At 39.8% G+C, this 17,675-nt stretch overlaps 1 protein-coding gene across 4 annotated transcripts in view; it reads right to left on the bottom strand.

Moving 5' to 3' along the window:
- The window catches only part of LOC103050933 (von Willebrand factor D and EGF domain-containing protein-like), a 245,855-nt gene that overhangs the window by 110,041 nt on the left and 118,139 nt on the right, over positions 1-17,675 (bottom strand). For all 4 annotated transcript variants that reach the window (XM_088146520.1, XM_088146519.1, XM_088146518.1 and 1 more), the window contains exons 13-14: positions 11,547-11,683; positions 3,002-3,163 (exon numbers count right to left, since the gene is read on the bottom strand). In XM_088146520.1, coding sequence (XP_088002646.1) covers positions 3,002-3,163; positions 11,547-11,683 — 299 coding nt within the window. The remainder of the gene's footprint in view (positions 1-3,001; positions 3,164-11,546; positions 11,684-17,675) is intronic.

A 17,675-nucleotide genomic window follows, 5' to 3' on the forward strand; every position in this document is an offset into this window, starting at 1 on the left:
TTATTCATAGTATAATACTTATCATTATGGAAGATTCAAGGCCTTTTCTCACTTGCACTTAACCAGATATGCTGTGACAATATCTTAATTTCATCCCCAGGCCATAAATTGTGCTTAGCTGTACCAACATTAAAATACAGGCATCTACCTTAAGCTGACAACATCCAATAACATCAGCAAGGTGTGGTAAAAATTTGTTAGATCACGTCTTCCATTATGTTGGAAGGAAGGTCAGATATAGCAGGTAAGATCAAAGAGACGCTTACTGGCCATTTAAGGCTGATGTAGACAGGCCTCCTCCCCTTTAGTCTCTGGTGACCTTTGGTGCAAGAAGTTTACTTGTGAGGGTTTGAAATGGTGTACCAGTGAAATGGCATAAGAATCTCATAGTGGTATAACAGTGGGGTAACACTGAAAAGGAGTAACATGCTCCTTTTCAGCAAAGCACAGCACAGCACAGCATAGAAGACTGCAAAATATGTCATAGAGTTTTTCAAAAGTAGACATGAAAACTCATGGAAGGAGAAGCTAATGGGAAAAGTTGCTCAAAAAGGGTGGAACTTGCTTTAAAAAGTACTACTGTAAGGTGGAAGAAGGGGGAGGGCAGCGTACAAGGCTCAGTGAAGCTTTTAAAATGAAAAAGGACAAAGAAGGTGAAAAGAGGGAAAGCTGATCAAGGAAAACTCAGACAGGTAACCTAGAACTGTAGAGAGAGTACTAGGAAAGCTAAAGATCAAGATCAGCGGAAATTACAATATATGAGAAAAACACCAAAAAGGGGTGGTTTTGTTTTTTACATAAACATGCCAATTGCTCAGTGAAGTTGGCAGAATACTACTAAGCAACAAACAAAAGGCTACTCAACTTCTTTTCTGTCTAAATAATTTCCAGTGAGACGATTGGAGTTTGCCAGACATTCCAGAATGAAAGAACTGGATTGAAATTTGATATTGATAGACACATAGTTATGGGATTTATATATCTACACACACACACACACACACACAGAGGCAGTGTGTGTATGTATGTATGCATGTATGTGTGTGCATGTGTGTGTGTGTGTAAATCTTTATGTCCAGATGAATTGCATCTAAATGTATTGAAGGAAATTGCTGAAGGTCTAGTGAATAATTTTTCATTATCTTTGAGAAATACTGGAAAACTGCTGAAGTGCTAGATGAACAGAAGACAAACATTGTCCCTGTCTTCCAAAAGGGTAAAAAAGAGGATGCACAGAGCCATAAATTACCCTGATATTAATACATGTGAGATGCTAAAGCAGTTCATGAAGATATTATCTATATGCACCTTGAAAACAATGCCATATTTACCAGATGCCAGCAAGAATTTGTCAAGAACCAGTTTTGATAAACTATTTCATTTTTAAAAAATTAAGTAACCTTTTTAATAGATTGTGGAGTGTTTAGATATGATATATATTGATTTTAGCAAAGCAGTTGGAAAAGGTACTCCATGACATTCTCATTAGCAACCTGCTTCAATACAGGGTGAATGTCATGACACTTAAGTTGATACATGGTTCAAAATTGTAGAGAATGCTTGTCAATAGATCTTCATCAAACTGGAGTGAGATATCTAGTAGGATGTCAAATAGGTCAGTCTTGGGTCTTATACTCATCAACATTTTTATTAATGGGGTGGAAAGTAATAAATGAAAGCAGGAATAGGATTCTTGAAATACAGCAGGAATTGTTACAGTGTTGGAGCTGAAGTAAATAAGGAATGTTAGGTGGATGTTGCTTTAGGTAATAATACATATTGGTCCAATACAGCCACACAGCTTTGGAGCCAGACCAACAGTGTTGCAATTGTGTGAATGTTGGTGTTAAAATGTAATACTGACAAAAATAGATATACAAGAATACTTCAGTCTGCACACACTATGCACTATGTGAAACTTTCTGTCTCATTCTAGTTCTTATAGCATTTCATTCTTCTTTCTCTGAGAGGAAACTAAAATGCAGCTTTGAAATATACTTCTATAAATACATCAAAAGCGATATAATTTTTTTATCTGAACACATAACGAGCCCCTTTGAGTTCAGTGGCACTTCCAAATAGACATATTTAGCATTACTTTTTAATTAGATGAGAATTTTACAAGACTGTCAGTAATGAAACTAATAAGAATCAAGCAAAACTAGCACTTCTAAAGATATTCTACCTTTAAACATTAATCTTGTCACCTGACAGTCATTTTTCTGTGACCCAATTATGTGGGTGGGCTGAAGGCAGGTCATGTGGGTACAAGTCTTGGAACCAGCAAACTTCAGTGTGTGTAATATACATCTATGTATGCAACCCCCCTTGTGGTCAGCCTCAGTCCATATCAGAGGTCATTAGCTTTTTCAGGTGTTAACACATGATTTTGCATGAGGCTAGGGTATCAAAAAATATAATTCTAAAATGAACTTCTTTTGAAGAAATGTTTTGATCACCAAATTATGAATCCCACCTGAGATTATTGTAGGTAGCATGGTGCCTGTGTGTGTTGTGTTGCCAATCCCTGATTGACTTGATTCAGTCACTGTTACCATACCCACATGGAAGGAACTCCCAGCAAGTCCCATGCACACTGAGCACTGCTGCCTTGTGTACCAATTTCAGTATGGAGCATAGGAGAATCCCCAGATGCACAAGAGAAGCTTAACAATTTAGCAATTGTGGCCTAATCAAGATTTCAACCTGTGCCCCTAGAAATAAAATACCGTTTATTAACAATTGATTCATCCATTATATCAACTGAGAATCATTACTAATAATACTGATTGTATCCTGCACCTTAAGACAACTTATTAAAATTACTACAATGCTTATAATTTCTTACATTCCTTTAATTTCATACTTACTATTAGTCAATACTAAAAATATTTGGTTTTGTGTCTCCCTTTTATGGTGATTAGCAGGAAAAGGCTAACTGCAATCTCATTTTATCCTTCCATTTTTTTTTTAATTTTCTAGTAGCACAAAAAATTCCTACTTTCACTTGCCATCTTGCATATGGTTCGATATCAGTCTTGAAATGAAGAGTTTCTGTTCCTGTGTAGTTCAGAAAAGGTATCGAGCATTCTACCACTGTCAGATTCAAAAATGTTGCTTTTGTTATTTCGTGTTCTCTGGCTATCCATTCACTATTGTGATACTGTAGGAAACAGAGCAAAAAGATGTGAATTTATTATTGGAGATCATTACATACAAATATTTCAAATGATCCATATATTTTTTAGGATAGATTTTAATTAACGTAAAACTGTAAGACAAATTTGTTTAAATGCATAGTAGAAAGGAAATCATGGATTTTAACATGATATAATCTGAATGAACTAAATGGAATGGAATGAGATAATGCAGTTCAACAAATTGTGTTGCTTTTGGATACTCCATTGTGCTTCAAGTTCATAAGGAATGATAGACCTGCTACCTCAATGTCCAGTAAAAATCCTGATAGTGGTAAAATTTTACAAGATAAAAAGTATAAAAAATAATTTTAAATCCTGTAGGATAATTTTTTGAAGGTATGTTTGAACTGGAGACCAGGACACATTTACATTGAAGCATAAATTAGTTATGGACAGTGCTGGAGGGAAAGGCAAGGTTAAAGAGGGAGGGGTTACAGTCCCTTTTAGATTCCTGCAGAATAAAGTATATATATGTATGATTGGTTACAGCAAAATATTTGATTGGGTAAAGAACATTATAGAGAGCCAGTTTGGTGTAGTGGTTAAGGCATCAGGCTAGAAACTGGGACACTGTGAGTTCGACTCTTGCCTTAGGCATGAAACCAGCTGGGTGACCTTGGGCCAGTCACTCTCTCTCAGCTCTAGGAAGCAGGCAAGGGCAAACCACTTCCAAAATCTTGCCAAGAAAAGTGCAGGGACTAGTTCAGGCAGTCACCAGGAGTCAACAATGACACGAAGGCACACACACACACACACACAAAAGGCAGCACATTATATTAGTGAGGTCAGTGAGGCAGTTAGGGTGTAATTATGAAGTAATGGGACAGAACTACAATGACAGTTGGGGTTTTGAAAGAACAAAGAGGAATTATTCTCTGAACATAGTTTCTTTCTATGGAGTTAATGTTACAGGGTTTATCAAACTGTCCCTGTTCCCAGAGTCTATGTTTGCTTCCTAGTATCTTTTCTCAGCCTGTCAACATTATTTGGCCTTTTAAATGTTTTATAGCTGAACTGTTGGCTTAGTTCCTCTGGGAAACTTGACACCATATAGCTGAGCTAGTAATTTATTTTCCCTGGGAAGATGTACTTGGGTTAGGGGCTTTTAGCTTGACCCCCCAAATTCTCCTTCCATCCAGTGAAGGGAAATAGACATGCTAATAAGGCACATATACAGTTCAGAAAGTTCTCAATCTATTCATGGTCTGGAATGGTAATTAGCAAAAACATCATTCCAAGGATCCATTTGCCCGGTGGGAGTAGAGCTAAACAGGGACAAGCTGCTCCCCAAAGTTCTTGCATGAATAGCTCCTGAAAATATATTTTCACGTTTATGCAAAATTCTAAAAGGCTACTTTATGCTATATGCATAGTTACAAAACCCTTTTTTTTTTAAAATTAACCTTTCTACAAAAGTCCCTGAAGGGATGGAAAACAATTAAATAAATAAATAACAGTGAAGAAATGAACCACATAAACACATTAACATTAGAACAATAAAATACAGAAAACAATTTAAAGCATTAAATTGAAACAATGTATGGTCATCACACATAATTATAGAGGAAGGCAATTCCATAATCTGAGAAAGTCTTCCCCCACATCTGAGGAACAGGACTACATGATCATGATGTCCTTGAGAGGGCAGATCTAAGAGGGCAAACTATAAAAATAAATAAATAAAAATAAAAAGCCATTGTGTTCAACTGACCCTGGAAAACAAACATTGCACATCTTTCAGTATTTCCATAAAATGTTATATCAATGCCATGTACTGACTAATATTTGAGTTGCCTCGTTTAAAATTAGTCAGTGCTTTTAGAGCTCTATGTAGAATACACTGTAAAAAAAAAGTCTAAATAAAATGTAGCCCCAACATGGGTAACTGTTGCCAAATTGAGGACAATTGACAAATGGTCTGCTACATGTAATTGTGCAAAGACATTTCTGGCCACCACTGAGGGCTGGAGTGTCCTATTCAACTCCCAGTAGAATAGAGTTTATAGACTTTTATCCTCCCTGGAATCTTGCTCCTAGGCCAAGCTCCTGTTTGTGGCGGGTTCCCCACCATCACCACCACCACCACCACCACCACCACCACCTTGGGGCAGGAGGAAAAAAATATTGCTCTCAGAATGTGACAAAACAGTCTGTGCTCTGTGCAGGAAAATAAAGTGAACAAATGATCACCCTCAACTTCCTCCCATGCTGAAAAATATGGGTTGGATGTAAAAGCCTTGCATCTGCAATTGATCTGCCATTGACCAAAGGGCAGGCAATCAAACAATAGCTCCTCCTCTGTTCACAGCACCACCAACTGAACACCATCAGATTGAAAAGATGAAAGTCACTTTTATAATGCTTCCAAGACCTAACACCGTTAGGCAATCCACTATTTTATGTTTATTACTGGTGGTGTGTTCCGGCCCTTTGGACTCAGATCCAGGCCCTGGGCCGCAGACCCACAGAGGCCCTGGCTTTCGGCTGCTGCTTCTCAATGCTAGGTCAAGAAGCTGCAGCTCCCCCTTATATATGATTTTATTACTGAGGAGCAGGAAGACCTGGCATGCATCACTGAGACCTGGCTAGGCCCTGGTGGGGGATGCCTGACTGGGTTCACACTGTGGCACCAGCCAAGAGCCCATGGCAGGGGAGAAGAGGTAGTGGTTGTTATCTGGGAGTCTCTGTTGGCCTTCAGGGGTGCTGCTCCAGAACTGGCTGATTGTGTGACCCTGTTCCTGATGTTAGGCTCCTGAGAACAATTGGGATTGTTGCTACTGTACCAGCCTCCCTGCTGCATAGCAATCTCCCTGCCTGAGCTGATGAAGGCCATCTCGGGGTTGGCGGTGGAGTTGCCCAGACTTATGGTTCTGGGGGAACTTTAATTTGCTGTCCCTGGGGCATGCCTCAGAGGCATCTCGGGAGTTCATGCCCACCATGGAAGCCATGGGCCTGTCCCAGATTATTCGCAACCTGACTTGGGACAGTGGTCTCACACTGGACTTGGTTTTCTTGTCAGAGCAGTGGCAATATGATCTGAAGGGGGAGTTACATCTGACCCCCCCCCCCACTGTCGTGGTCAGATCATGTCCTGATGACCTTAAGATTCTCCCATGCTACCCCCCTTTTCAGGGAGGCAGGACCCATTCAACTGGTCCATCTCTGGTGACTGATGGACCAAAGGCAGCTGAGGGTTATACTACCTCCACCACTTGTCAATTAGATCCATGCCCCTCCTGCCTGGTTAAGGCAGCTCGGGAAGTGACATGTGGGTGGGTCCAGGCAATGGAGGGAGTGTTTCTGGCTGCCTTTAAAGAGGTGCTGGTGCACCCCGTCCTCAAGAAACCATCATTGGATTCCACCATACTGGACAATCTTTGTCCAGTCTCCCATCTCCCTTTTTTAGGGAAGGGGTTGAGAAAATGATCGCATTGTAGCTCCAGAGGATCCTGGATGAAACAGATTGTCTGAACCCTTTTCAGTTGGGTTTCAGGCCTGGAAACAGCATTGGTTGCATTTTTGGATGATCTCTGGTGGGAGCGGGATGGAGGTAGTTCATCCATCCTTGTTCTTCTTGACCTCTCGGTAGCTTTCAATACCACTGACCATGGTTTCCTTTTGGGCTGACTTGAGGAGTGGGCAGCCCAGTTTTGTACTGGTTCACTTCCTTCCTCCAAGGCCAGTCCCAATCAGTGTTGTTTGGGAGCGATAGGTTCGGCCCATGGCCTCTCTTTTGTGGGGTACTGCAGGGTTCGGTACTCTCTCCACTCCCTTTTAACTTCTACATGAAACCACTGGGTGAGATCATCCACCACCATGGGATGAGCTATCATCAGTACACAGATGATACCCAGTTATACATCTCCATCCTAGCTGATATGAGTGATGCCGTGACCACCCTTTCGCAGTGCCTGGAGACTGTGGGGGTCTGGATAGGGAACAACAGGCTTCAGCTGAACCCTTGAAAGACAGAGTGGCTGTGGATTGGAGGGTCCTCTATATTCAGGGGTTTATCATCTTTGGTTCTGGATGAGGTTGTACTCTCCTAGATAGACCCAATGCGTAATCTGGGGGTCTTCCTGGACTCATGATTCCTGCTTGAGGAGCAGGTGGCAGTCATGGCCAGGAGGGCCTTTGTGCAACTTTGTACTGTGCACCAGTTATTCCCCTTCTTGGATCAGAAGGCATTCCAGTCAGTCATTCACGCCCTGGTCATCTCTCATTTAGACTATTGCAATGCACTCTACATGGGGCTACCCTTGAAGAGTATCTGGAAGCCACAGCTGGTTCAAAATGCAGCCACATTTTGGGTGCCCCAAGGATGGCACATGTAACATCTCTGCTGCAGGAGCTGCATTGGGTGCCAGTTTGCTTCCAGGTCCAATTCAAAGTGCCTTTAAAGCCCTACATGGCACGGTCCAGGTTTCCTGAGGGACTGTCTCATCCCCATTACATCGACTTGTCCCACCCAGTCTGGCAGAGAAGGCATGTTATGGATCCCATTGGTGAGAGAATGTCAACTGGCTGGTCCCAGGAGAAGAGCCTTCTCTGCCATTGCCCCCACCCTATGGAATATTCTCTTCCCAGAGATGAGGTGGGCCCCTACCCTCCCAGCTTTTCAGAAGGAATTGAAGACCTGGCTCTGCCAACTTGTGCCTTGAAGATGGTCCCCGAGTCTGATAACTCCTAGTTAACATCAGTTTCTTGGAAGGTATTTATTATTTATATGGGAATTTTGTTGAAATGTATTTTAATTAATATTTATTCTATTTTAATTAAAATTTGTTCTTTTGTTGTATACCGCCCGGAATCACTCTGCAGTGAGATGGGTGGTGTCAAATTTGAAATATAAATAAATAAATAAAAATCCAGTAAGGTATCATCACTCATTGTACAAGAGCTGTCTGTGGGATGAAGAAAATTCTGACCTACTGTATTTCTAGGTATTGGCCATCCACTAAGTTAACTCAAACAGCCTGAATCACATATCCCATTTGGAACCATGACTGAAAAAGAATCCAAATAATTTGGTTCATCCAAAAATATCTGAAATTGTGCTGCTATGGATTCCTCACTCTTTTTTGTATTGCACTGTCCAGAAGATATGAATAACACATAGAGAAGGAAATTATATTCAGCAAGTCATTTCACTAGGTCTGTACTAGCAGCAGTTTGGATGGTTGATGCTCCAAGGTTTGTTTGTTTTATTTATTTATTTATATTTCAAATTTGTCACCACCCATCTCACTGTGGAGTGACTCTGGGCAGTTAATTTTGGTAGTTTTATGGCTGCTTTGGAATAGATTCAAAAACACCACCGTAGCCTATTTCTATTTATTACGGCTATGAAGGCATCTATCTTTGAAGGGGAAAATAGTGTGTATGGGTACGTGCATAACACCTGTCAGACTGGTCTTTTCCAGGGATTGTGCTACGTTACTGAGCAGCCATGTATGCCTAGGAAAAGACCCATGCGCTCCTAAGAGCTGCTACATCCGTGCTCACACTCCTCCAATTACAGTTCGCCCTTGGGATCCTGATTTCTGCACAGCCTTACCATTATAACATAGGCTGTATCCCAGGATAAGTCGGCAGAAAAATGGGAAGATTGTTAAACTAACTTTATGCATAATGTCTCGAGAGGTGTTGGGAACTGCTGTCCAAATAGTTTTAGGTTGGAAAAACTGTACTATAGAAGCCCTCTGTCTTCTCTTTTGTTAATAACTTTCACTCAAATAATACCTCCGGAATTTTATAGCAACCCTTCCTCAGAAATTAAACATGTAGCATCAAATCTTCAAAATAGAATGGATGTTTAGGAAAAAAACAGAGCTGTCATTCTTTAAGACAAGATTATCCTTTCAGGTTTTCTCTGTCGTCATGGTTTGGGGAGCTGTATCCCATGTCATATATGCTGGATAACAACTGGTGGAAATGTTCTATTTTTTTTTTTCCTAAGCTTGATTAATATGTTTTGAGATTATTTGTTAGACCCTTATGGCTTGATTCCATCCTATAGTATTTGAAAGTATGTTATTGTGGGGCAAACAGTCGTATCTACTAGCAGCATCCCCAAACAATTGCTGGTGTTGATTACATTAATGTAACTCTAAGTGTTTTTGACCTTTGAATACATGGGGATCCAACCATGCCCCATGTGAAATGTATGAATCAGGGCAATGATATTTACAGCTATGCCAAATAAATATTTTGTATTTTGTTTGTAATCCAGGAGGATACACTCTAGTTTCCACTGATGCTTCATGGAATATTTTGCATCCTTTTAGCTTCAGTGAGAAAGTTCATGTTAAAATTTATGTAGTTTTAAAACAGTATGACTGAAAAGCTCTCCCATTCATATACTTCTTAGCCACAGATTTATTTTTACTCAGCATTAGAAAACTTTATATTATCTGATATGATGTATAATAATATTAATAATCCTTCAGTTCAGCTGAAGACTACAGCTGTGTATCAAGAAACTTGGTTAGTTAGCTGTGGCACTTAAAATTCAAGTGTGTTTGGAAATACGGTCATGCGTATAGATTCCAGATGCACAAAATTGAGAAGTAATAATACTGTGATTTCAGGCTTCAGTGAACTAGAGTAGAAGTGGCATAAAAGCCCACAGAAAAATGGAAGACGCTGGATGGTTTTGATTCACTTATAAATTAATCTCTGAAGTGCTCTACACCAACTGTATAAAATGTACATAGGAGAAAGAGAACCTTTTACTTTTAGACCCAATAATCGTATAATCTATACATATCTATGCAAGACGATAAGCCGACCAATAGAACAAGGAATGTAAAAGAAATCCATCACAGATTTCTTTTAGCCCAAATTACCGTCATCCGCTAGAGTAAATTCCACCATGGCACGTCAGCAGTAATTAGTGGAGTTTACTGCCAAGTATTGTCATCTAGAAAAGTTTATAAAAATCAACATACATTTTGAAAAGTTTAATAAAAATCAGCATGTATCTTGAACTTTATGCATTCTTTATTTAACCTACTGGAGGAAAATGTGTAGAATAAATACAAAGGGTACATAAAAATTATGGAGTAATTGTGTAAGTTAAATAGAAAGATATTTGAATTATGTAAAATACATTTAAAAATACATATGATAACAATGATGGTTTACAGGCCTTAAAAAAAAAAAATCCAGAGAAATTGCATGTAGTAAAATAGTATATGAACACCTAAAGCACTAAGACTGACCAGATTTTTCTTGATCAACATACTGTTAACTAGAATAACTTGGGCCAGAATATATAAAAAGGAATCACTTAGATGTTATGTATCTACTTCCATTGTTTCTATTCATAAAATGCATGAATTCTTGGTTTGTACAGTGTTTGGGAATAGGACTGGAGGTGGGGGGTGGGAAACCACTTAATATGTGACTTTACTTTCAAAAACATATTATAAACCTATTTACCCCAACAGAAAATAACTCTGGATTTAAGATGATTCCCTACCATACCACCCAAGGAAGAATAGGTAAGAAAAATTAAAAACACTTAAAAAGTCCTATGTATTGCCCAGTTTTCATACTTTATCAACCTAAGGTTGCCAAAACTAATCCTGGATATAGATTCCCTGTCCCAACAAACATAACGGGGTCAAAATAAAACATATACGTTAACTGAATTAATAATTATAAATAAAACTGAATTGCCTTAAAATAAGGTATTCCATTTATCAAATTCTGATCCCCCATCTGAATATATCAAATATATTCTGTCACACTTAGACCACTCTCGTACAAGTATATACAGAATACACATCTTGCTTCTACACAGAAGCTAGGGAAGGGAAGGGAAAGGAAAGGAAGGGTAGAAATGGAGCAAGAGGGAAAAAATAAGAGGTAACCTGGAAAGGGAAGAGAAAGAAAAAAATGGAACCAAATTGGATAGAGATGAGGAGAAGGGAATAAATAACTTGGAAAGGAAAGGAAAGAAACAGAAGTCCTGATTAAGAATTATATTTTAAAAAGTTTAATTCAACAGCCTCTCCCAAATAACTGGTAATCTACCAGCTGATCTTCAGAGATGTACAGTTGATGCCTGCAACTGACTGTACTTGCACACATTCACTGTTGGTCTTCTTCCTAGACAAAATAAGAAGACTCTGCTCACCCACCCCTGCCCCCTTGCCATTCAGAAGGATTTATTTGGCAAAAATTAATCTTTCTATTTGATAACTATCCAATTACCTGGGTAAATGTTCTTGAAACTGAATATTTTGTCAGTCATGACTGTCCTTCTCTCAGAGTTTATTGAATTCAAGAAGCTTTCTGATGAATTTCATTCTGTTCATGCTCTCATATTAAAGTACTTACAGTCAGTCTGGTGACTTCACAGTGAAGATCAGGAGAGTTGTTAAAGCCGAGTCCATGTACTTGGATTTTGCTACAGTTGGAAACTCTTATATCACAGAAGCCACCATTGAGTAGATCTGTAATCTCCACATAATGCTCTGATAGGGAAATAAATGTTACAATCAACTAATTATTTGTATTTAGTTATTTATAGTATTTTTTTTACTGCACCGTTTGGTCAGACTTCTGGTTCATAGTTCAAATCAAGTGAGAAGTAAAAACACCAACAGAAGAAAAAATACTATGGTTGTCCAAACACTCAACTATCTAAAACCTGAATGGCTACTCAGAAATAATTATTATAGCTAAGTTGTGGGAGGGTGCCTGGTGAACCATGAAGGGAAAGTATTCCAAGCATGAAGGCCACCCCAGAGAAGAACTGCCTTTGGGCTCACACGTCTTAGTATTCATGCAGGGCTAAGATCCCCAGCAACTGCTTCTTGCATGAGAAGGTGAACCAGGCAGATTTCATCTAGAGAAGATAGTTTCTAAGGTACTGTGGAACCAAGTCATATAGGCTTTCAATTTCAAAACCAGGATTTTGAAATGGACCCAGAAGCTTATTGGCAACCATTGCAATGACTAAAGGATAGGTATAACACTAAAATAGCAATTCTACCTATTAGTAACCTGTCCACTACATTTTATACCATTTGAAACTTCCAAATCATTTTCAGACAGACCCAAGGCAGACCCAAATAGAGTGTGTTACAGAAATTTAGGCATGTGGTGACATGTGCTTGAGTCACTGTTGCCAAGGCACCCTAGTCCAAATATGTTTGCAACTAGCACATCAACTTCAGCTGGGCAAAGGCTCTTCTGGACACAGCTTCCACCTGTTGTTCAGCAAGAGCCATGAATGCATAAGGATCCACTGGTTGCAGACCAGTTCCTTTAAGGGAAGAGTGATCCGGTCTAGAGTTAATATGTGTGTGCAAATACAGTACATTTATGCTTTCTGATCTATATCTACATCTACATCTACATCTACATCTACATCTACATCTACATCTACATCTACATCTACATCTACATCTACATCTATCTATATCTTTTATCTACAAGCTTTACTTGCAGATCCATGTTGCCTAAAATACTAGCTTTTGGTTTTCTATGTCAAAAAGTCAAGCATCAATCTTACATAGGAATTTCTGAGAAAAAGCAATAGGAAAAACAGGCTTCGAAAACATTGGAATGATCCATGAAGTACAGTTTGATTCATTAAAGTTTATTGAATAATAACAATAATGTTAAATATGGGTCTGCAAGCACTGAACTAAGGTATGAAATAATCTACTGAATCATAACAGAATGTTGTACTCAAAATGTTACTAACAAATAATATATCTAACTACTCATGAATTTCTTTGTTCCTACACTTGTTATTTTATTCTATCATATAGCATTAAATTTAACACAATAACAATGATTTAAAGCACCAACTGTGATTCTCCTTCCTTTCCTTTTTTTTAGGAAGCAGAGAGATTGAAATTGGGACCAAGCATGAGGGATTGCCCAGATTTCTTTCCCCAGACTGTAAAATCGACACATAATATGCTGGTACCTTTGGAGTCATGGTAATTATACATCAGCTTAGCTGTTGCAAGCACACAAAATCATACTACTGAGCCAAAGCAGGCCCCTCATTACTCCTGCATACATTCATAAATCAGTGTCTAAGGGAAAGCTCCAAGAAAAAAAGCAAACAAGCAAAAAATAAAACAATCACTAGCAAATAACATAAAAAGGATTCTGGGAAGAATCCTAACAACTACTTGAATAGAAAAGAAATAGAAATCATCCTATATTTCTTGCCCTCAGACATGGTATCTAATCTGGTGATGCTATGTCAGTAAACATCAGGATGAAGAAAAGACAATAAAATGATGTTAGAGTCATAAATTCCTTGTGTGATACCAAGATAGACTTCTGAAAAGTGACCCAAAAAAAAAAAAAAAAAGAAAAAGTTGAAAAAAGAAGTCACTATACAAATATTCCAGATAATGGGAGTATGATTTTACCTATAGAAATCTACTTCAGGAAGACATGCATTGATAAAGATGTTTGACATAAGAATATTTATATGATTTGGGAGAAAATATTTTTATCACAAGTTGTCTGTTCATACTGGAACAAATCATAGATGGATGAGACAAGAGAAACTGGAAGTGATGAAATGCTACTACAACAGCAGACCTAATGAGAGGGGATATATGAAACATATGAGGGAACTATTGATGGACAGAAGACCTACATCCACACTAACTGAGAAACAGCTAGTTACCCAGCGCTTCAACATAGTGAAGAGGAATCTGCTCTCACAACTTGAGACAGAACAACTATACATTATATCCCAGACTTAAGAAGACCTGGAAGAACAACTGGATGTATAGACAACACCTGAAGCTGGAACATCACTGCCACCCCCTCCATTACAGATCACAGCAGTGGATATGAGGTATAAGATCATGGATAAACTAGCTACAGTCAACCCACAAGATCAAGGCTCAGTAGAGAAGTACCATCAGATAGTATGCTAGAAAATGCCAATAGAGCCCTCATGACAATCCCTACTACCAACATAACTGAAACCAATGAATTGGTATATGCTACAGCCACTGTAATCCTGGAAATGCTTGACTACATGATCAAGAAGAACAGCAGTACATACCTCCCCTGGAAAATGAGGTTGGAGGCTAAGTTCAAGGCAACTCAGAGAGAAGCTAGTTAGCTAGTGGAAGTACAGAAGGGTGTGGAGATTAACGATAAGATTTGGCTACTGAGAAAATACAAGGACCTGACTCCATCTGAAGCCCTGGAGACTGCTAAACAAAGGCTCACAGTACTGGCTATGAGATTAAGGAGATACACTAGAGAAGCAGAGGCCAAGAAGATAAATGCTTTATTCTCCAAAGAACCATCCAAGGTGTAATCCCAAGTGCAGTGCAACAATATAGTAACAGCAGAACCACCAACAACAGAAACTGAACAGTACTGGAGGAACATATGGGAGAAAACACATAACACCAGTGCAGGACCTGAATGCAGACCACAGCAATCTCCCAGAACAGGAACCAGTCACAGTAGCAGACATCCAACAGCAGGTTAAGAACATGAAAAGCTGGACAGCACCTGGCCCAGACATGATCCACACCTACTGGCTAAAGAAACTAACAGCAGTGCATGAACGCCTAGCAGCACAGATGAACCAACTGCTAGCAACAGGCTCTCATCCAGACTGGCTAACACAAGGAAGGACAGTGCTGATCATGAAAGACCCTCACAAAAGAACAGCACCATCCAACTACCGACCAATAACCTGCCTCCCCACAACATGGAAAGTCCTGTCAGGCATCATAGCTGCCAAGCTACAAGACCATATGGGCCAGTACATGAGCACAGCTCAGAAGGGCATTGGGAACAACACCAGAGGCTCAAAACACCAGTTCCTCATAGATAGGGCAGTCGCCCGAGACTCAAGGTCTAGGCAGACCAATCTGAGCACAGCCTGGATTGACTACAAGAAAGCCTACAAAATGCCACACACATGGATCTGTGAATGCCTGGTGCTCTACAAAGTCAACAGGACACTAAGGACCTTGCTCAAGAACTCAGTGGAAGACAACACTGGAAATCAACTTAAGACTGCTTGCACAAGTGGCCATCAAGTGCAGCATATACAAAGGTAATGCACTATTCCCGCTGCTGTTCTACATAGGATTGAATCCCCTCAGCCAGATAATCACAAGGACTGGATACAGATACAAGTTCAAGAGTGAATTACCATCAGCCACCTCCTCTACGTGAATGGCATCAAGCTGTATGCTAAGAGTGAACGAGACTTCAACTTGCTGATCCGCCTGACATAGATTTACAGTGAGGACATTGGGATGTCATTCAGACTGGAGACGTGTAGCTGGATGGTAGTAAAGAGAGGGAAGGTAGTTAAGACTGATGGGGTGGAATTACCAATGGGCCACATAGCAGACATATAGACCAGCTACAAGTACCTTGGTATCCCACAGTCACATGAGAACCATGAGGAGGAGACAAGGAAGACAGCAACGTCCAACTACCACCAAAGGGTAAGACAGATCCTGAACAGCCAGCTCTATGGGAAGAACAAGATCCACACCATCAACACGTACTCTGTCATTAGATACCCTGCCAGTATAGTGAGCTGGCCAAAGCAGGACATGGAGGCTGCCGATGTGAAGACCCAGAAGCTCCTCACAATGTACGGAGGTTTCCACCCCAAGTCCAACACCCAGAGACTATACACCAGCCGGAAAGAGGGCAGATGGGGTCTGGTGAGTGTCAAAGCCACTGTCCTGGATGAAACCTGGAGCATCCAGGAGTATAGCAGTAAGATGGCACCCAAAGATGAGCTACTGAGAGAATGCCTAAGGCAGCAGGAGGCATGGGAAGAAGTTCAAGCAGAGGAAGTGCCATAGCAAGACAAATGTCTGCATCGACAGATAGCTGAGGTGGCTGACACTGGGAAATCCTACCAGTGGCTAGAAAGGGCTGGACTAAAAGACAGCACTGAGGCACTGATCATAGCAGCACAAGAACAGGCACTAAGCACCAGATCCATAGAAGCAGGGGTCTACCATACTAGACAGGACCCAAGGTGCAGACTGTGCAGAGAGGCTTCAGAGACAGTCCAACACACAGTGGCAGGGTATAAGATACAGGCAGGAACAGCATACCAAGTAGTTGGCATTGTGTACAGAAACATCTGCACAGTGTATGGGCTAGACCCTCCCAAATCCAGATGGGAGATTCCACAAAAGGTTGTAGAGAATAACAGGGCTAAGATCCTATGGGATTCCAGATCCAGATAGACAGACAGGTACTGACCAATCAACCTGACATTGTGATAGTAGACAAGGACCAGGAGACAGTGGTGGTGATAGATGTAGCAGTGCCAAGTGACAGCAATATCAGGAAGGAGTATGGAGAAGTATCGGGGCCTGAAGGAGGAGCTAGAGAGGATGTGAAAAGAAAGGCCAAAGTGCTCCTAGTGGTGGTAGAAGCACTCAGGGCTATGACTCCTAAGCTGGGAGAGTGGCTCCAACAGATCCCAGGAACAACATCAGAGTTCTCTGTCCAGAAAAGTGCAGTGGTAGGAACAGCTAAGATACTGTGGAGAACCCTCAAACTCCTAGGCCTCTGGTAGAGGACCTGAAATTGAGGAAGACACATATCACCCATAGGTGTGAGAGGGGACTTTTATATATATAAAGTTCATGAAAAGTTTATTAGATAGATAGATAGATAGATAGATAGATAGATAGATAGATAGATAGATAGATAGATAGATAGATAGATAGTTTTATTTACAGCCAAAAGATCTAAATAACAAAGTACAAATCTAAAATTTTAAAAGATTTAAAACTCTAATTTATGGATATGTTACTAAAGACCTCATTTTTATAGCCATAGTTAAAAACTGAGCTGTTACTGCTGTAATTTTATGATTTTTATCTGCAAGTAAAATTTTAACATATTCAGAAATATCCCTTCCTGCTCTTGATTTTGAAATAGGCCAGATAATATCCTATTATAATATTTTGAAATAGGCCAAAAAATCTTGTAAAATTCACAGTACAATAAAATATGATCCACCATTTCAATGTCAATAGCATTGCAGGAACAAAATCTTTGAGAGATGGGGACTATGAAGCTAGAGCAGGACCTGTGAAAGGCTGTGCTTGCTTTCAGGAATTCCCAGCAGGCGCTATCAAAATACCTCTTCTTTCTCCAAAATATTTTTCCCCTTTCAGTCTGAAGTGCTGCACAATCCTAATGTTTTATATTTCAAAAGTGACTCCTACTTATTGCCTGGCACATTTAGCATTGCAACTTCATTCATTTATTTTAAAAGAGCAGCATTATTCTCCATATTAAATGAACAAACAATATTTCAGTGCAATTTTACACACATCTATTTAGAAATCCTAATTTATGCAGTCCTCAGCCAAAAGAGCTGATTGTATCTACTGATCCTCTAATTTACTTGAGTAGCGAGTGTAGTGTTTTAAAACAGTCAAAATAGCACATAAGACCTCATTTGTAGCATCCAAC

Source organism: Python bivittatus, unplaced genomic scaffold (assembly GCF_059951505.1).
Source record: "Python bivittatus isolate LINGU-HERP-01145 unplaced genomic scaffold, Pbiv_v1 ctg000480_np1212, whole genome shotgun sequence".
In the NCBI taxonomy this organism is placed as follows: Eukaryota; Metazoa; Chordata; class Lepidosauria; order Squamata; family Pythonidae; genus Python; species Python bivittatus.